Here is an 18,200-nt window from a genome sequence, read left to right on the forward strand (position 1 = left end):
TCATTTGAAACTATTTTGTCACGTTCTGTAAGTTGTCTTTTTGTTTTCTTTTGGGTTTCCTTTGCTCTGCAAAAGCTTGTCAATTTGATGAGGGCCCATAGGTTTATTTTTGCTTTTATTTCTGTTGCTTTGGGAGACTGACCTGAGAAAATATTCATAAGGTCGATGTCAGAGAATGTTTTGCCCATGTTCTCTTCCAGGAGTTTGATGGTGTCCCGTCTTATATTTAAGCCTTTCAGCCATTTTGAGTTAATTTTTGTGCATGGTGTGAGGGTGTGTTCTAGTTTCATTGCTTTGCATGCAGCTGTCCAGGTTTCCCATCAATACTTGCTGTAAAGACTGTCTTTTCCCCATTTTATGTTCTTGCCTCCTTTGTCAGAGATTAACTGACCATAGATGTCTGGGTTTATTTCTGGGTTCTCTATTCTGTTCCATTAGTCTGTATGTCTGTTTTTGTACCAGTGCCACCCTGTCTTGATGACTGTGGCTTTGTGGTATTGCCTGAAGTCTGGGAGAGTTATGCTTCCTGCTTGGTTTTTGTTCCCTCAGGATTGCTTTGGCAATTATGCATCTTTTGTGGTTCCATATAAATGTTTGGATTGTTTGTTCTAGTTCTGTGAAAAATGTCCTGGGTAATTTGATAGGGATTGCATTGAAACTGTAGATTGCTTTGGGTTGTATGGCCATTTTTACAATATTAATTTTTTCAACCCAGGAGCATGAAATATTTTTGCATTACTTTACATCTTCTTTAATTTCCTTGATTAATGTTTTGTAGTTCTCGGCATATGTCTTTTACCTCCTTGCTCAGGTGTATTCTCAGGTATTTGATTTTTTGGGGGTACAATTTTAAAGGTATTGTATTTTTGTATTCCTTTTCTAATATTTCATTTTTAGTATACAGAAATGCGACTGATTTCTGAATGTTAATCTTATATCCTGCTACTTTGCTGAATTTGTTGATCAGTTCGAGTAGTTTTTGGGTTGAGTCCTTAGGGTTTTCTATTTATAGAATCATGTCATCTGTATACAGTGACAGTTTTACCTCTTCTCTTCCTATTTGGATGCCTTTTATTTCTATGGTTTGTCTGACTGCTGTGGCTAGGACTTCCAATACTGTGTTGAATAACAGTGGTGAGAGTGGGCATCCTTGTCTTGTTCCAGATTTTCGTGGGAAGGCTTTCAGCTTTTCTGCTTTGAGTATTACATTTGCTGTGGGTTTGTCTTAAATGGCCTTTATTATATTAAGGTATGGTCCCTCTATACCCACTTTGGTAAGCGTTTTGATCATGAATGGATGTTGGACTTTGTCAAATGCTTTTTTTAAGGCATCTATTGAGATGATCATGTGGTTTTTGACTTTTCTTTTGTTAATGTGTATGGCGTTGATTGATTTCCTCATCTTTATACTCTGTTCCCCTGGAGCGTAAAAGATGGTATAAGAGACACATGTTGGTAGCTGCTGGGGGTATTTCTCATTGCTCATTCCTTTGTGCTGTCCTGCCCAATTCCGTCTATTCCCAATCACTTTCCCTTTCTTCCCTTTTCCCTTGAGCACATGACTGCTGTCTTTTCATCCTTAAGTAGCAGTAAGTATTATTAATAATAATATCAATAGTTTACACTATGTATTAGGCACTCTTCTAGGGGCTTTATCTTTATTGACTGATTTCATCTTCGCAAACGCCTTGTGAGGGAGCTACTGTTTTTTTTTAATGTGGATTTCCAAGGAACCGAGGCAGAGAGGTGTTGCTAAGCCTGGGGTTACACAGTCAGTAAGTGGCAGAACTGGGATTTGATACAGACTTCCTGGCTCTAAGGTGTAGCCTCTCCGTTCTATGACTCTCCGCTCGGAACTTCTCAGGAAAAACCCACAAAGAAGCACATTCCTTTTTCTTCCTGTCTGCTTCTGGGTTTCAGAAGGAGCAATGTTTTATAGCACAGTTGACATTATTTTGGTTAATATCCCATGATTCTGTCATTTCTTTATAACGCGTATTACAGTTGGTATTTGTCTCTTGAGCAGTAAAGTTTCTGACAAAAAGCATGTGCACCTCAAACAAAGTGGCTTTATTTCTGAAAGTATTCCTTTACAAACCACAGTTCCATGTGTCCGGTAGAAAGCACAGGCCGTCCTGGCATGCGGTTATTCTTCTGGGACAGCATCTGAGGGGAGGTGAATCTTGGCTGGCTTGTTGAAGTGAGAATGTAGCCCAGGGCTGGGGGGGTATGGTATGTGTAGATGGTTGTAAAAAGACCCAGGATTGGGATGGGCTGAAAGATTAAGGAGTGGAGGTTTTAAAATACTGCTAAAAGAGAGTTTATCCTTCGAGAAGAGTTCCAGGATCAAGGAAAAAGCACTGGGAGGTCAGGACTGTGGGCAGAAATGACGCCTTCTCTAGGCCCTTGGCCTTTCTGCCTCCATTCTCCCGCCCCTCCTTCTGTTTATCCCTTCCCTTTGGTTTCCCAAATTTGAGCGCTCTAATCCTCTTAGTTTTCCTGACCTCACTGCAGATGGAAGTACTTGCCCTGTCAAGTTTGCCAAGACGGCCTAGAAGTTTTTTTGATGGAGTCTTACTTTTTTTTTTTTTTTTAAATAAAAACCACTTTAGGAGTTCCCTTCATGGCTCAGCAGTTAAGGAACCCGACTAGGTTCCATGAGGATGCAGGTTTGATCCCTGGCCTCACTCAGTGGGTTCAAGATCCGGCATGGCCATGAGCTGTGGTGTAGGTTGCAGACGTGGCTCTGATCTGGTGTGGCTTTGGCTGTGGTGTAGGCCGGCAGCTGTAGCTCCGATTTGACCCCTAGCCTGGGAACCTCCATATGTCACAGGTGCGGCCCTATGAAGCAAAAATAAATAAATGAATAAAATAAATAGAGAAATAAAGTAAAAACCATTGTAAGAGAAAAAGTAAAACCAAAAGCTTAGAAAAAGCTTGAGAAAGGTTTAGAAAGACATGAGTTTACCTAGTGTAGACTCTTAACCTTTAAGCCTTCAATCTTAGTCTTTTGAATGGCAGCCACAGCTACCAAGCATACTGGCCTTGGTTACTTCCTGGCCCTTAGGCTCCTCTGAGGTCCCATGGACTTTGCATAGTGAGTGAGGAAGTTCTGTCTTTCCTCTCACTCCCCAACACACCTGGGGCTAGTCCTAGTGTTTCTTCACTCAGGTTTCTAATCCTGTAGGGGCCTTGGCCCTAAATCTGCTTTGAATTTCTAGCCCCCCAGTGGTAACTTGGCTAAGGTCCCTGCACCTCTCTTTGGTGGGGAAGTGCAGGAGGGGAATCTTCTTGGTCTCTGCAATCTCTGACATAAACTCTGTCTCTCTGTTGGTTTGATCTAAGGCAGACTCACAAGCTGAAATGAAACTGAGTCTTTCTCACCTCAGTTCACTGTTGCCCATGTGTCAATATTAAAGGTTGCCATCTTTCTAATGTGCTGTGTGATTGCGTCCACTCTATTCTCTGGACAGCAGCAGACTCCTCTTTTCTTCTTAAAAACTATTTCTTAGTTCTTACTGAATTTTTAAAAGTTGAAAATGAACGTTTTGGCTCATGTAAGTGAAAAGCTTGAAGGTAGGCTGGAATTGAGCATGGCTGGATTTCAGGGCTCTAGTGTTTGCCCTTGTCTCCTGTTCTGCAAGGTGACAAGATGGCTGCAGTCACTCTGTTCCTTGGACATCTCGTCTCCCAAGTCGAGGTCCAGGAAAGTGGACAAACATCTCCTGGGAGATCTTGTGTAAATCCTATAATCTGCTCTTCCCCTTTCTTTGTTTCTTCTTAATAAACAGTTTCCTTTTTAAAATAAGTAGTTTATTCTAATGGTTCAAAAATCTAAAACTCTTTTAAGAATGAAAATGAAAAGCTTTTCTTCCGTCCCATCCTTTTCATCATAAAGTACTTCTCTTTGTCTTATTTATACCGTTTGTCTTGAATTTTCTCTTGCCTTATAACATCTTGTCCTGTGCTTTCTTTGTATTCGAATTAGCCTAGTATATCTGTCTGGGCCGTTTTCTTTAGCCATCCTTTTATTTATGATCTTTCTGAATTCCTTTAAGTTTTGTTCCTATTGGTAGTAGAAAAGGTTTTTCTTCTTCGTAATCCAATCTGAGGTTAATTTTCTTTAAATAGGCGAGTTGAACCTGTTTACATATGTCTTTATGACATATTTTTTTTTGTCTTTTTTTGCTATTTCTTTGGGCTGCTCCCGCGGCATATGGAGGTTCCCAGGCTAGGGGTCCAATCGGAGCTGTAGCCACCGGCCTTCGCCAGAGCCACAGCAACGCGGGATCCGAGCCGTGTCTGCAACCTACACCACAGCTCACGGCAACGCTGGACCGTTAACCCACTGAGCAAGGGCAGGGACCGAACCCGCAATCTCATGGTTCCTAGTCGGATTCGTTAACCACTGCGCCACGACGGGAACTCCCGACATACATATTTGATATTAGTTTGTCCATATTTTATTTTTCAATTTTTATATCTTTGGAAGAATCTTTCACCATATGGTCTGTTTTCCTTGCTGTTCTTCTGGGGTTATTCTGATGTTTCTGTTTTACTGGTTGTCTTTATAATTTGACATCATGTCCTTAAGTCTTCTAAGAATGTGATGATAATTATAAGCAGTAGTAACATTAATGAATTTCATACTAATTCTGAAGTAAAGACATTGTAACTATGTTACATGATCTGTTTTATTCAGTCTCAATCTGTAATGCATTCTGTCCTCAGAGGACAGAACCACTCAAGCAAGCTTGTAACTCTTATTCTTCATCATCGGTAATAAACTGTCAAAAGAGGCCTTGAGTTATCCTAGAGTCGATTGTCAACCTTTAACAAGGCTATTTTTATATATAAAAATTATGATTTCTAAAGTTAGCATAATCATAAAATTGGTAAGGTGATAAGCTGACATTTGGTCATAGCTGAACATTATCATAGTCTTTGCAGGTAGCCTGTTCCTTGACATCAGAGAGTCACCAATTTTATGTCCGAGTTGACATTAAAAAATCCTGAGTTGGAGTTCCCGTTGGGGCGCAGTGGAAACGAATCCGACTGGGAACCATGAGGTTGCGGGTTCGATCCCTGGTCTTGCTCAGTGGGTTAAGGATCTGGCGTTGCCCTGAGTTGTGGTGTAGGTTGTAGACGTGGCTCGGATCCCGCATTGCTGTAGCTCTAGCAAAGGCTGGCAACAACAGCTCCGATTAGACCCCCTAGCCTGGGAACCTTCATATGCCACGGGTGCAGCCGTAAAAAGACAAAAAGATTAAAAAAAAAAACAAAACCCTGAGTTGGACACTCTCTCTCTTTTAAGTGTGGGCTCTACAATTGTGGAAAGTTTATTACCACTTAATTTTTCACAAACAATATATTTGGCAACAGAGAGGCATGTGACATATGAAAAGGAGTTTTTTAAAAATTAGAATTTTTTTTCTGCACAGCATGTGGAGGTTCCCAGACTAGGGGTCCAATCGGAGCTGTAGCCTCTGGCTGGTGTCACAGTGACAGCAACTTGGGATCCGAGCTGAGCCTGTGACCTACACCACAGCTCAGGGCAACACCAGATCCTTAACCCACTGAGCAAGGCCAGGGATCGAACCCGTGTCCTCATGGATGCTAGTCAGGTTTGTTAACTGCTGAGCCACGACGGGAACTCCAAAATTTGAAATCTTAAAAGCAATCTGGCATGGCACACCCCATGTAATAACTGAGGCTCACTTCCTGCCCTTAGGCCTCCTGTCCAGCACAGCAAGGCTGTCGCCCTCCCAGGCCAGCGGAAGAGCACATTCTCTGTTCAGCCTCCTTTCCATTCAGAAGGCTTCAGCCCCTGGTCACAACCTCACTCCAGGGTGGGAGGGGGAAGGTGTTTTTTATAACTTTTTAAGTTCCCAGTCAATTAGATGAGCATAGTTGACTTCCTTCATTTTTTGAGTGAAAAGTTGCTTACTGCTCACCTCTAATAGGACCTCTAAGACATAGACTATCTTTGGAGAAGATATTTTTTCCCACTGCCCCAGGGTATAACGGTCCAACGATGCCGCTGATCCCATTGCATCACAGTGGTAACTCCTGGAGATTTTTTTTCCACTTTGTACCCCAGCCCTAAAATGACTGCCCCTGTTGTTCATGTGGATGAGTGTTTTCCATCTGCAGTTTGCCTGTCAATCACTCCAAAATTCTGCTGAAAATGAAAATACCCTCTTTCCCCCAGTTTCCTTTGGAATTCAGAGTGAACACATTTGGGGTGTGGCATCTGTGCTTTTAGTGTTTGCTGCGAGTGATTCTGATGTAGATATTTCACAGACTGCAGTTTGGGAAACCAGGATGGATGGTTCTCTGTTTAATAGAGAAATTTTACTAAAACCTAGTTTGACAAATTCTAATTGGGTATTACTATGCATACAGTGTTTCAAGTAGACTTTTGTTTCTAAGGTATAATGGATTGGGAGTTCCCACTGTAGCTCAGCAGTAAGGAGCCCAACTAGTATCCATGAGGATGAAGGTTCAATCCCTGGCCCCGCTCAGTGAGTTAAGGATCCGGCAGTGCCGTGAGCTGTGGCATAGGTTGCAGACGGAGCTCAGATCTGGTGCTGTTGTGACTGTGGCGTAGGCCGGCAGCTGCAGCTCCAATTTGACCCCTAGCCTGGGAACTTGCATATGCTGCAGGTGCGGCCCTAAAAAGACCAAAAAAAAAAAAAGGGTATAGTGGTTTGATTTTACCATCACTTTAATTCAGAAATCTAAGGAAACACAAATGAGAGATTTTACATGTAACTCCAACCAGTCTGTGGAAAAAAATGTTTACATGAGGGATATTGAATATACAGATTGCAGAATGTTGAATTTAACACTCTTGTAATGCTTCCATGAAAGCCTCAAGGATAACTGACAAGTCCATTTTTATCAAATTTAATGGGTTTCTAAATCCTTATCTGCTTCTCAAACAAAATGCTAATTAGAACAGTAATTGAGTTACCAGCTGCCTCTTGTGTTCACTCTAGCAACTTATACAGAAACGTTGTGGAGCTCATGTAAGGTCATTCATTGCTTTTTGAGTTGCTAAATAATTTTGCAGCAGGCTTCTAAAAATCCAGGTATTAAGGGAGTCTACTGGAAGATAAAAATTGATGAAAGATTTGCCATAGTTTTCTGATAGCCTCTCTAATGGATTAAGGTAGAAAAATCTTGTTCGCCACTGTAGATGGGAGAAAATCTTCTCTCGTAGATTTCTTCCTGAAGCAGCTTACGCCTGTCTTGTCTTGCAGTAGTAGAATAGAAAAAGCCTTTGAAGCTAGGTATGCTGGTACAGATCTTCTGGAAAAAGAAAATTAAAACACTAAGAAATCAAGTTTATAGCTTTATTTAAACAACACAGAACATCATGACAAGTATGGCATATTTTAGGAGTGTAAGGATCCTTCAGCATCAGAAAATGTGAATGATATCTTAGGAGATTAAGTGAGAGGGAACCATGTGATGATTTTAACACCTTTAGAAAGACTGTTAGGTAAGATTTTAACACCTTTAGAAAAACTTATTAGGTAAAATTCAATAATCCTGTATGACTAAATTTTTTTTTTCCCAAAAACTGGGGAATTTATCAAACCTTGGGCTATTAAGTCATTAATTCCAAAATGCTAGAGCAGACATCATACTTAAGAGTGGAGACTTTGGAAGCATTCCCATTAGTGTCAGTAAGAAGACAAGGGATACCTGTTGGCATTTCCTTTGTCCAACACAGTCTGAGGGTCTTAGCCTGTGGTACAATGAGATAGGAAAAAGAAATGAAAAACAGAAATTGTTTTGTCTCTCCCCATATGGTCATTTTTCCTTCTTACAGATGCTATTAGTGCATACAGAGACAATGCAAATAATGTTTTGCATCGTTGCTACATATTAAAATTTAGGTTCGTGTACACCAGTGATAACCTTTCAGTAAATGTAAGAGAAGAAAGGATTCCCTTCATGGTGTTATTAATCTATAACGTATCTAAGAGTGAGCACAACCAAAGATGCAATACAATATAGAGAAAACTACAGAACATTATTGTTAAGTATAAAAGATATGAATAAATAGAGAACTTATGCCATCTTAATGCCATTTTTTCTCTCTAAATTATTGCAAATCTAGTCAAAATCCCAATAAAGAATTGAGACTTGATAAAATGAACCTGAAATTTATAAAGAAAATCAGAAGCCCTGGAGTTTCCAAGACAATCTTGAAAAGCAAGATAATGGCTTTGCCACAGATTCTGATACCAAGCCATGGAAATTACAGTACTGTGGTTGTGATACAGAAATAGACAAAGGATCAGTGAAACAGGATAGTAGCCAGAAACAGGTTCACACGTGTATAGAAATAACAGAGGCCGCATTATAAAAGATGGAATAGTTTATAAATGATACTTGATCATTAACAGATAACCATATGGAAAATAAAAATGTATTTCTAACTTCAGATCATCCCCCAAAATAAATTTAGGTGAATTAGATTTGAAAAGCAAATCTTAAAAATTGACTCATATGTAAGAAACAATCAGAACTTTAGAAAGAGGTACCTCTATCTTTATGTATAAATCTTAGAAATACAGCAATTAGTCCAAAAGCATGTTGTCAGAGGATAATGTGCATATAAAATTTAAAACATGAAATGATACCATGCATTATGTAAAGGTGCTAAAATATATTGTAAAGTATAAAAGCATACATGTGGTAATAAAAGCCAAATTGAATGTACTGTTTGAAGGTGGTAGGTGAATATGACCACTTACTGTACAAGAGGGATGTATATTGGATGTACCTATATCTGTAATTTTTCTTTTTTTTTAAATTTATTTTTTCCCACTGTACAGCAAGGGGATCAAGTTATCCTTACATGTATACATTTTTCCCCCCACCCTTTGTTCTGTTGCAACATGAGTATCTAGACATAGTTCTCAATGCCACTCAGCAGGATCTCCTTGTAAATATATTCTATCAGTTGTGTCTGATAACCCCAAGCTCCCAATCCCTCCCACTCCTTCCCTCTCCCATCAGGCAGCCACAAGTCTATTTTCCAAGTCCATGATTTTCTTTTCTGTGGAAAGGTTCATTTGTGCTGGATATTAGATTCCAGTTATAAGTGATATCATATGGTATTTGTCTTTGTCTTTCTGACTCATTTCACTCAGTATGAGATTCTCTATTTCCATCCATGTTGCTGCAAATGGCATTACGTCATCCTTTTTTATGGCTGAGTAGTATTCCATTGTGTATATATACCACCTCTTCCGAATCCAATCATCTGTCGATGGACATTTGGGTTGTTTCCATGTCCTGGCTATTGTGAGTAGTGCTGCAATGAACATGAGGGTGCATGTGTCTCTTTTAAGTAGAGTTTTGTCCGGATAGATGCCCAAGAGTGGGATTGTGGGGTCATATGGGAGTTCTATGTATAGATTTCTGAGGTATCTCCAAACTGTTCTCCATAGTGGCTGTAACAGTTGACATTCCCACCAACAGTGCAGGAGGGTTCCCTTTTCTCCACACCCCCTCCAGCATTTGTTGTTGGTGGACTTATTAATGATGGCCATTCTGACTGGTGTGAGGTGGTATTTCATGGTAGTTTTGATTTGCATTTCTCTTACAATCAGTGATGTTGAGCATTTTTTCATGTGTTTGTTGGCCATCTGTATATCTTCCTTAGAGAACAGTCTATTCAGGTCTTTTGCCCATTTTTCCATTGATTGATTGGCTTTTTTGCTGTTGGGTTGTATAAGTTGCTTATAAATTCTAGAGATTAAGCCCTTGTCAGTTGCATCGTTTGAAACTATTTTCTCCCATTCTGTAAGTTGTCTTTTTGTTTTCTTTTGGGTTTCCTTTGCTGTGCAAAAGCTTGTCAATTTGATGAGGTCCCATAGGTTTATTTTTGCTTTTATTTCTATTGCTTTGGGAGACTGACCTGAGAAAATATTCATGATGTTGATGTCAGAGAGTGTGTAATTTTTCTTTTTTATTGGCTGCGCTATCGCATGTGGAAGTTCTAGGGCCAGCGATCAAATCTGAGCTGCAGCTACAACCTATGCCGGATTCTTAATCCATTACGCCAGGCCGGGGATCAAACCTGCATCTCAGCATCGACCTGAGCTACTGCAGAGACAATGCCAGATCCTTAACCCACTGCAGTACAGTGGAAATTCCAAAACTGTAAATGTTTTGATTGTAAAGAAATGGCTGAATAAATGAGGGCTTTTACACACTATCAGGTATTTCTTCAGCCGTTGAAAAGAATGAGTTGTAGCTAGGTTACTTTATATGGAGAGATTTTCACGAGTTACCACTTAGTGAAGAAAATACGATGCGGAAAGTTTGTGTCATCCCATTTTTATAAAATAATGCATGTATGAGTAGGTATGTATATGAGACACTTGTGTATAACGATATGAACACAAAAAAATAAGGGAGGATTCCTTCTGGGCTGTTAATATGGGTTGGACGTGAGGTGGTTAGGAAAGGAGAGGAGAGGAGGGGAGGAAAGCGGGCAGTCGAACAAAGTAGAAAATGGAAAAAACAGTGCACTTCCAGCATGGATGATGATTTGGTGATTTGTTTATGGACTTAGATCATTTTATATATATATGTATATACACACACACACATATATATACACATACACACAAAAACATCATTTTATATATACACACACAAACATGCATATTTTTAGTTTTTATTTTTTTATTTTTATCTTTATTTTTTTGTCTTCTTCTAGGACTGCTCTTGCGGCATGTGGAGATTCCCAGGTGAGGGGTGTAATCAGAGCTGTAGCCACTGGCTTACGCCAGGGCCACGGCAACGCGGGATCCAAATCGTGTCTGCAACCTACACCACAGCTCACAGCAGCGCTGGATCCTCAACCCACTGAGTGAGGCCAGGAATTGAACCCACAACCTCATGGTTTCTAGTCGGATTTGTTAACCACTGTGCCATGACGGGAACTCCATGCATATTTTTAAAAGAGTGTAAAACCACTTAAATGAAGAGAGTTGACCTAACAGGAATTGATTATATTGACTAGAGGCTGTGGTAGAAGAAATAGATTTAGCAAAAAGCCAACTAGACAAAGATGGCACTTCAAAGAAAGAATTACTCAGTATTGTATTCTGCTGTTAGTGTATTTAAACAAATGATGCAGTTAAATGGATGCTTTTCCATTTTTATGACTTTTGTATTTATTAAATTGACTGACCTTAATTTTGATGAGTTCTTGATAACAACATATGTGAAAGTACTCGGTGTGTCCTAAGTGATATAAAATACCAGTAGTAAAAGTACTAATGTTTTGTGAAATGTGGCATTTGGACAGGGAAACCTTAGATCTTTCTCTCTTTTTCTTCAGCTTGGGAGAGAGTAGGGACTGAGCCTTCATTGATTTATTTTGGTCAGACTAAGATCTAAATATAGACAGTTCAGAATTGTGGCTAACTGTCTTCAAATTTTTCATTTTTTTTTCTTTCAGTGTGCGGGATGACAGAATTCGAGTAGAAAGGATGGATAACATGTATTTTGAATACAGCCATGCTTTCCAGGAGGTCACAGAATTTTATGCAAAAGACATAGTTGATAACAAAGGTAAATATTTTAGGAGTTCCTGCTGTTGCTCAGCAGATTAAGAACCCGACTAGTATCCACGAGGATGTGGGTTGAATCCCTGGCCTTGCTTAGTGGGTTAAAGGATCTAGTGTTGCTACAGCTGTGACATAGGTCATAGACACGGCTCAGATCTGCTGTTGCTGTGGCGTAGGCTGGTGGATATGGCTCCGATGGGACCCTTAGCTTGGGAACTTCCATGTGCTGCAGATATGGCCCTAAAAAAGACAAAAAAAAAAAAAAAAAAAAATTTGTACATGTAAATGTCCTCAAATCTAGCAGTTAAGATTTGGATAAAGGTGCAAGTTTGACTTGCAGTCTAATGAAAACCAGGTAGTTACCAATAAATAACTGCTCTACATCATTCAGTTTCCACCACCACAGAGACACGGCTGCAGTGGTGCCTCTGATGAGCACAACTACTTCTTCCAGTTGTGCTCCTCAGAAGCACCACTGCAGCCGCCTCTTTGTGGCTAGGACCATTTAGTGATTTGATGTTTTCGACGTACTCATTGGAGTCTAACAGGTTAAGAACTGAAGAACCTTCCTTTTTGTGTCCCTTAAAAGATGGCTTATTTTTTGTTCCTTGCAATTTTCTAAAATGTCTGGTTAAATCTCCTAATGAAGGCTAGCATTTCTAAAAAGTCGATGGCCAGAATTAAAATACCAGAACCCTAGTGGCAGAATCTTACTATGTTGGATCACCATTTTTTGTCTAATTCATGATTCCTCAGCTGAGTATCTGTTTGATTTGGTCTGTTTGATTTCGACTGGTCATTTCTGCCAGTCGAGCTTATGTTAAGATCCATTTTTATCCTCTTCCACATGCTGCAGAGCTTTCACCATTAGACCATAGCTAGATTAGCCTCCCCTGACTTGCTCTCAGGAATTAGTGTCTTTTTTTTGCTTTTTGCTTTTTAGGGCGTACCTGTGGCATATGGAAGTTCCCAGGCTAAGGGTCGAACCAGAGCTGCAGCTGTCAGCCTAGGCCACAGCCACAGCAACCCAGGATCTGAGCTGTATCTGTGACCTCCACCACAGCTCATGGCAACTCTGGATCCCTGACTCACTGAGTGAGGCCAAGGATTGAACCTGCATCCTCATGGATACTAGTCAGATTCGTCTCCACTGCACCACAATGGAAGCTCCCAGGAATCAGTGTCTTAATGGCATTATCCCTTTTACTCTCTCTGTGCTTTGGCCAAACTGAATCAATCTGTGAGTGTAACCCACTTAGAATGCCAGTCCACAGTATCACTAAGGGATCATCGTACGCTCAACTAAAGACCAAGCTAAGTCACAAAATCACCATAAGCCATTCTTATCATCAAATTCACTTAGAAAGATATAGGAGAGAAAACCCAGCTTGCTGGTAGGGCTCTTTTGTCCTAGTGGGAGGAATCCTCAGCAGTCTTCGCAGCAATCCGCAGAGCCACTGGACACGTAAGTTCCCATCCCTCCTCTAGTGACAGCTCAGCTGGTAGGTGCAGGATCTGCCCTGGTTTAAAAGCCCCATGGCCTATAGGAAACCATACCTCTTGCTGGAATTTCACCAAAGGATGCATCAAGTTCAAAGAGCGTGCTCAAGAAAGGCCAAATTTTACAATCAGGTGTTTATAATTTCTTGTAGTCCAGATGCAATTGACTGATTGCAGGTCATTGGTACCACACACAATGCTACTCAAACACGTTGACGCACTATCAGGTTTCCTGGGGAACAGAGCTAAATAGTTAAAAGACGAAATTCTCAGGAGAGGGGAAAAGGGTTTTGTTAACTCTTCATTTACACCGTGGCTTTATAAAGAGCTATAGTTGAAAGTAATATATTTTATATTAGATTTGTAGAAGATGCTTTATAATTTTTCCTAAAGGTAGTAAAATACTTAATGCAAAAAAAAAAAAGTCAAAACGGAGTTGTGTATAAGGACAATGTCCCTCCTCTCAAATCTTTTAAGAATTTTTTAATGTATAAATCTACACATAAACATATATACATTGTTTTTTATACTTCTATGGTTTAGCTTAGCTTTATTTTCTCAGCTAACTTTTATTGACTGCCTATTTGAGGAATTGTGTCTATGATAAGGAATTAAACAGAGAAATTCCTGCCCTTCTGGAGTTTACAGTCTCATAGGGGGAGGTATATAATAAAATAGTGTGTGAAAGTGATGAGTGCTATAAAGAAAGTCAGGGAAGAGGTGAATTTTTAAATAGAAAGTTCTCACTGAGAAAATGGCCCTTGAACAGAGATTTGAACAAAGATTAAAGGAGTTAAGGGGGAGTTCTCATCATGGCGCAGTGGAAATGAATCTGACTAGCATCCATGAAGTTGAGGGTTCGATCCCTGGCCTCGCTTAGTGGGTTAAGGATCCAGCGTTTTGGTGAGCTGTGGTGTAGGTCGCAGATATGGCTTGGATCTGACATTGCTGTGGCTGTGGAGCTACTCTTGGAGCTACTGTAGTTCCGATTGGACCCCTAGCCTGGGAACCCCCATATGATGAGGGTGCAGCCATAAAAAGCAAAACAAAACAAAAAACCAAAAAGGAGTTAAGGGGAAAACCATATGGACATGTGAAGAAACAGTGTTTTAGACAGAGACGAGTCAAGTACAGCATCCCTTAAGGACCTGCTGTATTTAGGGAATATCAAGGAACCTGAGTGCTGGGACAGAGTAACTAAGGGGGAAGGTGAGCTCCGAGGTAAAAGGAGATGGAAGGCAGATTGTGTAGGGCCATTTATTTACTTATTTATTTATTTATTTTTTTTGGTCTTTTTTTGTCTTTTTAGGGCCACACTGACGGCATATGAAGGTTCCCAGGCTAGGGGTCCAATCGGAGCTGTAGCCGCCGGCCTACACCAGAGCCACAGCAACGTGGGATCCAAGCCGCGTCTGCGACCTACACCACAGCTCAGGGCCACGCTGGATCCTTAACCCACTGAGGGAGGCCAGGGATCGAACCCGCAACCTCATGGTTCCTAGTCTGATTCGTTTCCACTGTGCCACGATGGGAACTCCATGTAGGGCCTTTTAGACTCTGTTCGAACTTGAGCTGCTTCTCTCAATGAGTTGAGAGATGTTGGAGGATTTGTAAGCAAAGTAGTCTACTGATTTGATGTACATTTTAAAAAAGGATTCCTTTGGCTACTCTGTTAAGAATATCCCGTAAGGCATGGGGATAAAGGAGGGAGGCCAGATGGAAAGCTGTTGCCATATTCCTGTTAAGAGATGAGAGTGATAACACAATTTTTTCTCTTCATTCAATATGTTATGTGTAGTTTTCCATATAAGTACAGATAACTGTAAGTCATTCTTACTGGTAGGTGCATAATAATCTGAATGTACTGAAATTTATTTAACTGATAACTTATTTGTGTTCAATTAGGTTGTCTCTAATTTTTTACTACTACAAAAGATTTTTCAACTCATCTCCTTGTATACACATCTTTAACAGGCATTTTGGAGTATTTCAGAGTCAAAGAGGATGTTACACATTTTGAAAATAATTGCTCTGTTGTTCTCCGAAAAAGGTGCATCCGCCCACAGAAAATGCCCTTTTTCTATGCCCGTGGTGTTTGTAATCGTGTATATTTTTTCAAAGGGTAATTTTAGGAGATAATGTTTAAATTATTATTTCAACAGTCATAAACTAAGTTTTATTTAAGGTTTATTTTCAATAATGATGAATAATGTTAGTAAAAATGTGTATTCTGTTTTTTAGGTTCTCAAAGTTTGTCTGGCATCATTAAATTAGAGAAGCCAGTTATTTGCTCTTTGGCTGCCATAATAAGATATCTCAAAGAATTTAACTTGGAAAAGGTGCTTTCCAAACCCAAGTGAGTGGCTTCTGAACAATAAAAAAGGGGTGAGGTTATATTAAAAAACATTTCTTAAATTGAACTTGGTAAGTACGACACTCAAAAGTTTGCCTGCTTTTGATATCAGATTGTACTATGCGGCAAGAATGTGATCTTGTTGCTGAAGAATATCAAGATATTGACATAAAATTAATAGAAAGCTTAAGAGTTCTGTCAGTTTGTGTCCATGATAGCTTCTTAATGGTTTATGATTTGGCTACAAAACTGTGCTTCATACTAAAGCAGAGTTTATTGACCAGTAGTATTAAGCAGTGGTATTTAAAAGCACTCATAAAACTTCATTACTTTTCTTATTCTTGGTTTCAGTTCTTATTTCATAGACCATAAAGTTGGAGATAAAGAGGACAGCTGCTAACATAGACAGCTTTTGAAAAGAGTGATTAATTTGGTAGAGTTGAAAGATTGCAAACTGGCAAATGACATTCTAGGAAAATGCTTGTTTAAAAACCAGTAGGATAAAAAGGCAGCAGAATAATTTTCTTGGCTTTCCGTATTCTACCTTCACTGGCCCCTTATCTTTGGGTCTGTGAAGAATTGCCCTAGGTCATATTGATCCTGGATAAGTAAGCTACTTTCTGTTCTGCAGAGGTGGGATGGACAGATAGGGATGGACAGATAGGAGCTATCTCAGTAAAATCTCATCGGTACCAAGATTGAGAAGTCCTTGTCTAGGTCTATTTTATTTTTATTTTTATTTTTATTTTCTTTTTGTCTTTTTAGGGCTGCACCTGCAGCATATGAAGGTTCCAAGGCTAGGGGTTGCATCAGCTGCAGCTGCCAGCCTACGCCACAGCCGTAGCAATGCCAGATCCGAGCCGAGTCTGTGACCTACACCACAGCTCACAGAAACACTGGATCCTTAACCCACTGAGCAAGGCCAGGGATTGAACCTGTGTCCTCATGGATACTAGTCAGATTCGTGTCCACTGAGCCACAGCAGGGATTCTGTCTATGTCTATTTTAATCCCACCCCTAAAGCAATACACTTTTGAGACTTGTACTGATGCCCCAAGTATTTTGAGATATTTCTACTTTCATTGGTCAGAGGGCAGACTATGCTAAGCCCTCTGTGAATCCTGGTCATTGTTAGGAATAGAGTAAACTAGAAGAAGTACGAAAGTAAATAAATATAACAAATACTTTATTTATTTTGCTTCTCAGGTCCGCAGGTATAGCATGTGGAGGTTCCCAAGCTAGGGGTTGAATTGAAACTACAGCTGCTGGCCTACACCACAGCCACAGCAATACCAGATCCAAGCTGCATCTGAGACCTACAGCACAGCTTGAGACAACATTGGATCCTTAATCCACCGAGCAGGTGCCAGGGATTGAACCCACATCCTCATGGATACTAGTCGTGTTCATTTCTGCTGAGCCTCTGCGGGAACTCCAATAGATACTTTTGAAAGGGCATTTTCCTGGTGACTCAGCAGGTTAAGGATCTGGTGTTGTTACTGCTGTGGCTCAGGTTGTTGCTGTGGTGCACGTTTGATCCCTGGCCTGGAAACTTCCACATGTCATGGCTGCAGCCGAAAAAACAGAAATGGAATTTGAAAAGAGAGAGATGCAAAAAAAGATTGACATAGCAAACCTGATGAAACAACTCTCCTTTGAAAGCCCTACTTGCAAGCTTGACCCTAGACTGGCATCTGGGATGTTGGATTTGGGGAGGGTTTCCAGCATTCTCTGGTAAGAATGGCTCACTATTTCTAAATTGTGCAAACGGTATGGTTTATGCTGAGCGCCTTTTTTTCTTTCTGGGAGCTGGACTTTTGGTACACGGTAGGGAGAAGGTGCCTATGTGACCAGCCCCAGTGAAAACCCTGGGCGCTGAGTCTGTAATGAGCTTCTCTGGTGGACGTTTCACTCATGCTCTCTCAACTCAGTGCTGGAGAAATTAAGCGCATCTTGTGTGACTCCATCAGAGAGGACTCTTGGTAGCTTGCTCTTGGTTTCCTCCAGAGTTGGCCGTATGTACCTTTTCCCTTTTCTGTTTTTTGCTCTGTAATAAATGATAGCTGCCAGTACACTATATGCTGAGTCCTATATGTTGTCCTAGTCAATCATTGGGGATAGTACACAGCCTTCTTACTATTTTTCTCTCTAATATGCCTATTGGCAGCATTTAGGAAGGCAAGGATATTCATTTTAACTGCAAATAAATTAGAAGTGAATCTACAATAAAACTGAATTTTTATAATACATAATTTATAATTCATAAATAAAAATAACCACTTAGAGTCAGACAATTGGTGACTATATGAACTCTGAAAACTACATAAAGGACTGTCTTCCCCTTTAGATTGCATATATAACATGGTAGGGCTTTTTGGTCTGTTTCTATTTTCAAATAATATTAACAACATTTAAATAGAATCTTTGTGAGCGGTTGATCTTTCGAATAAAGTTTGTACCTTTGCCACCTTTTGTTTAAATCAAAAAGATTGTTTTTCATTTTTTTCAAAGTAGTATAGGAAAGATACAGAATCTTGAATTTCTCAGGCAGTTTTCAGCAGGAATATTTTTCTCCCAGTATAAAACTTGAAAGGGAAAAAAGCGTCCTTTGTATTTTTGTTGTCTGCAATAGTAATGAAGTATTTTCCCATGTTACTTAGAAGATTTCTATCCAAGTTCACACAGCATGGATGCTAGCCAGGCATTGTTTATAAGGTTTGTTTCAAAGCACAAAAGTTTTGGCT

General features: G+C 40.0%; 1 protein-coding gene across 15 annotated transcripts in view; it reads left to right on the top strand.

Moving 5' to 3' along the window:
* The window catches only part of MSH3 (mutS homolog 3), a 197,439-nt gene that overhangs the window by 45,589 nt on the left and 133,650 nt on the right, over positions 1–18,200 (top strand). For all 15 annotated transcript variants that reach the window (XR_014838120.1, XR_014838121.1, XR_014838122.1 and 12 more), the window contains 2 exons: positions 11,495–11,607; positions 15,345–15,459. Coding sequence is in view for 4 of the 15 variants with exons in the window: in XM_085013912.1 (XP_084870038.1) it covers positions 11,495–11,607; positions 15,345–15,459 (228 nt within the window). In the remaining 11 variants the exon portion in view is untranslated. The remainder of the gene's footprint in view (positions 1–11,494; positions 11,608–15,344; positions 15,460–18,200) is intronic.

Source organism: Sus scrofa, chromosome 2 (assembly GCF_054392235.1).
Source record: "Sus scrofa isolate SSC_HxYL_T2T_F1_AM1 chromosome 2, Sscrofa_HxYL_maternal_Yorkshire_Landrace_v2.0, whole genome shotgun sequence".
NCBI classification, from domain to species: domain Eukaryota; kingdom Metazoa; phylum Chordata; class Mammalia; order Artiodactyla; family Suidae; genus Sus; species Sus scrofa.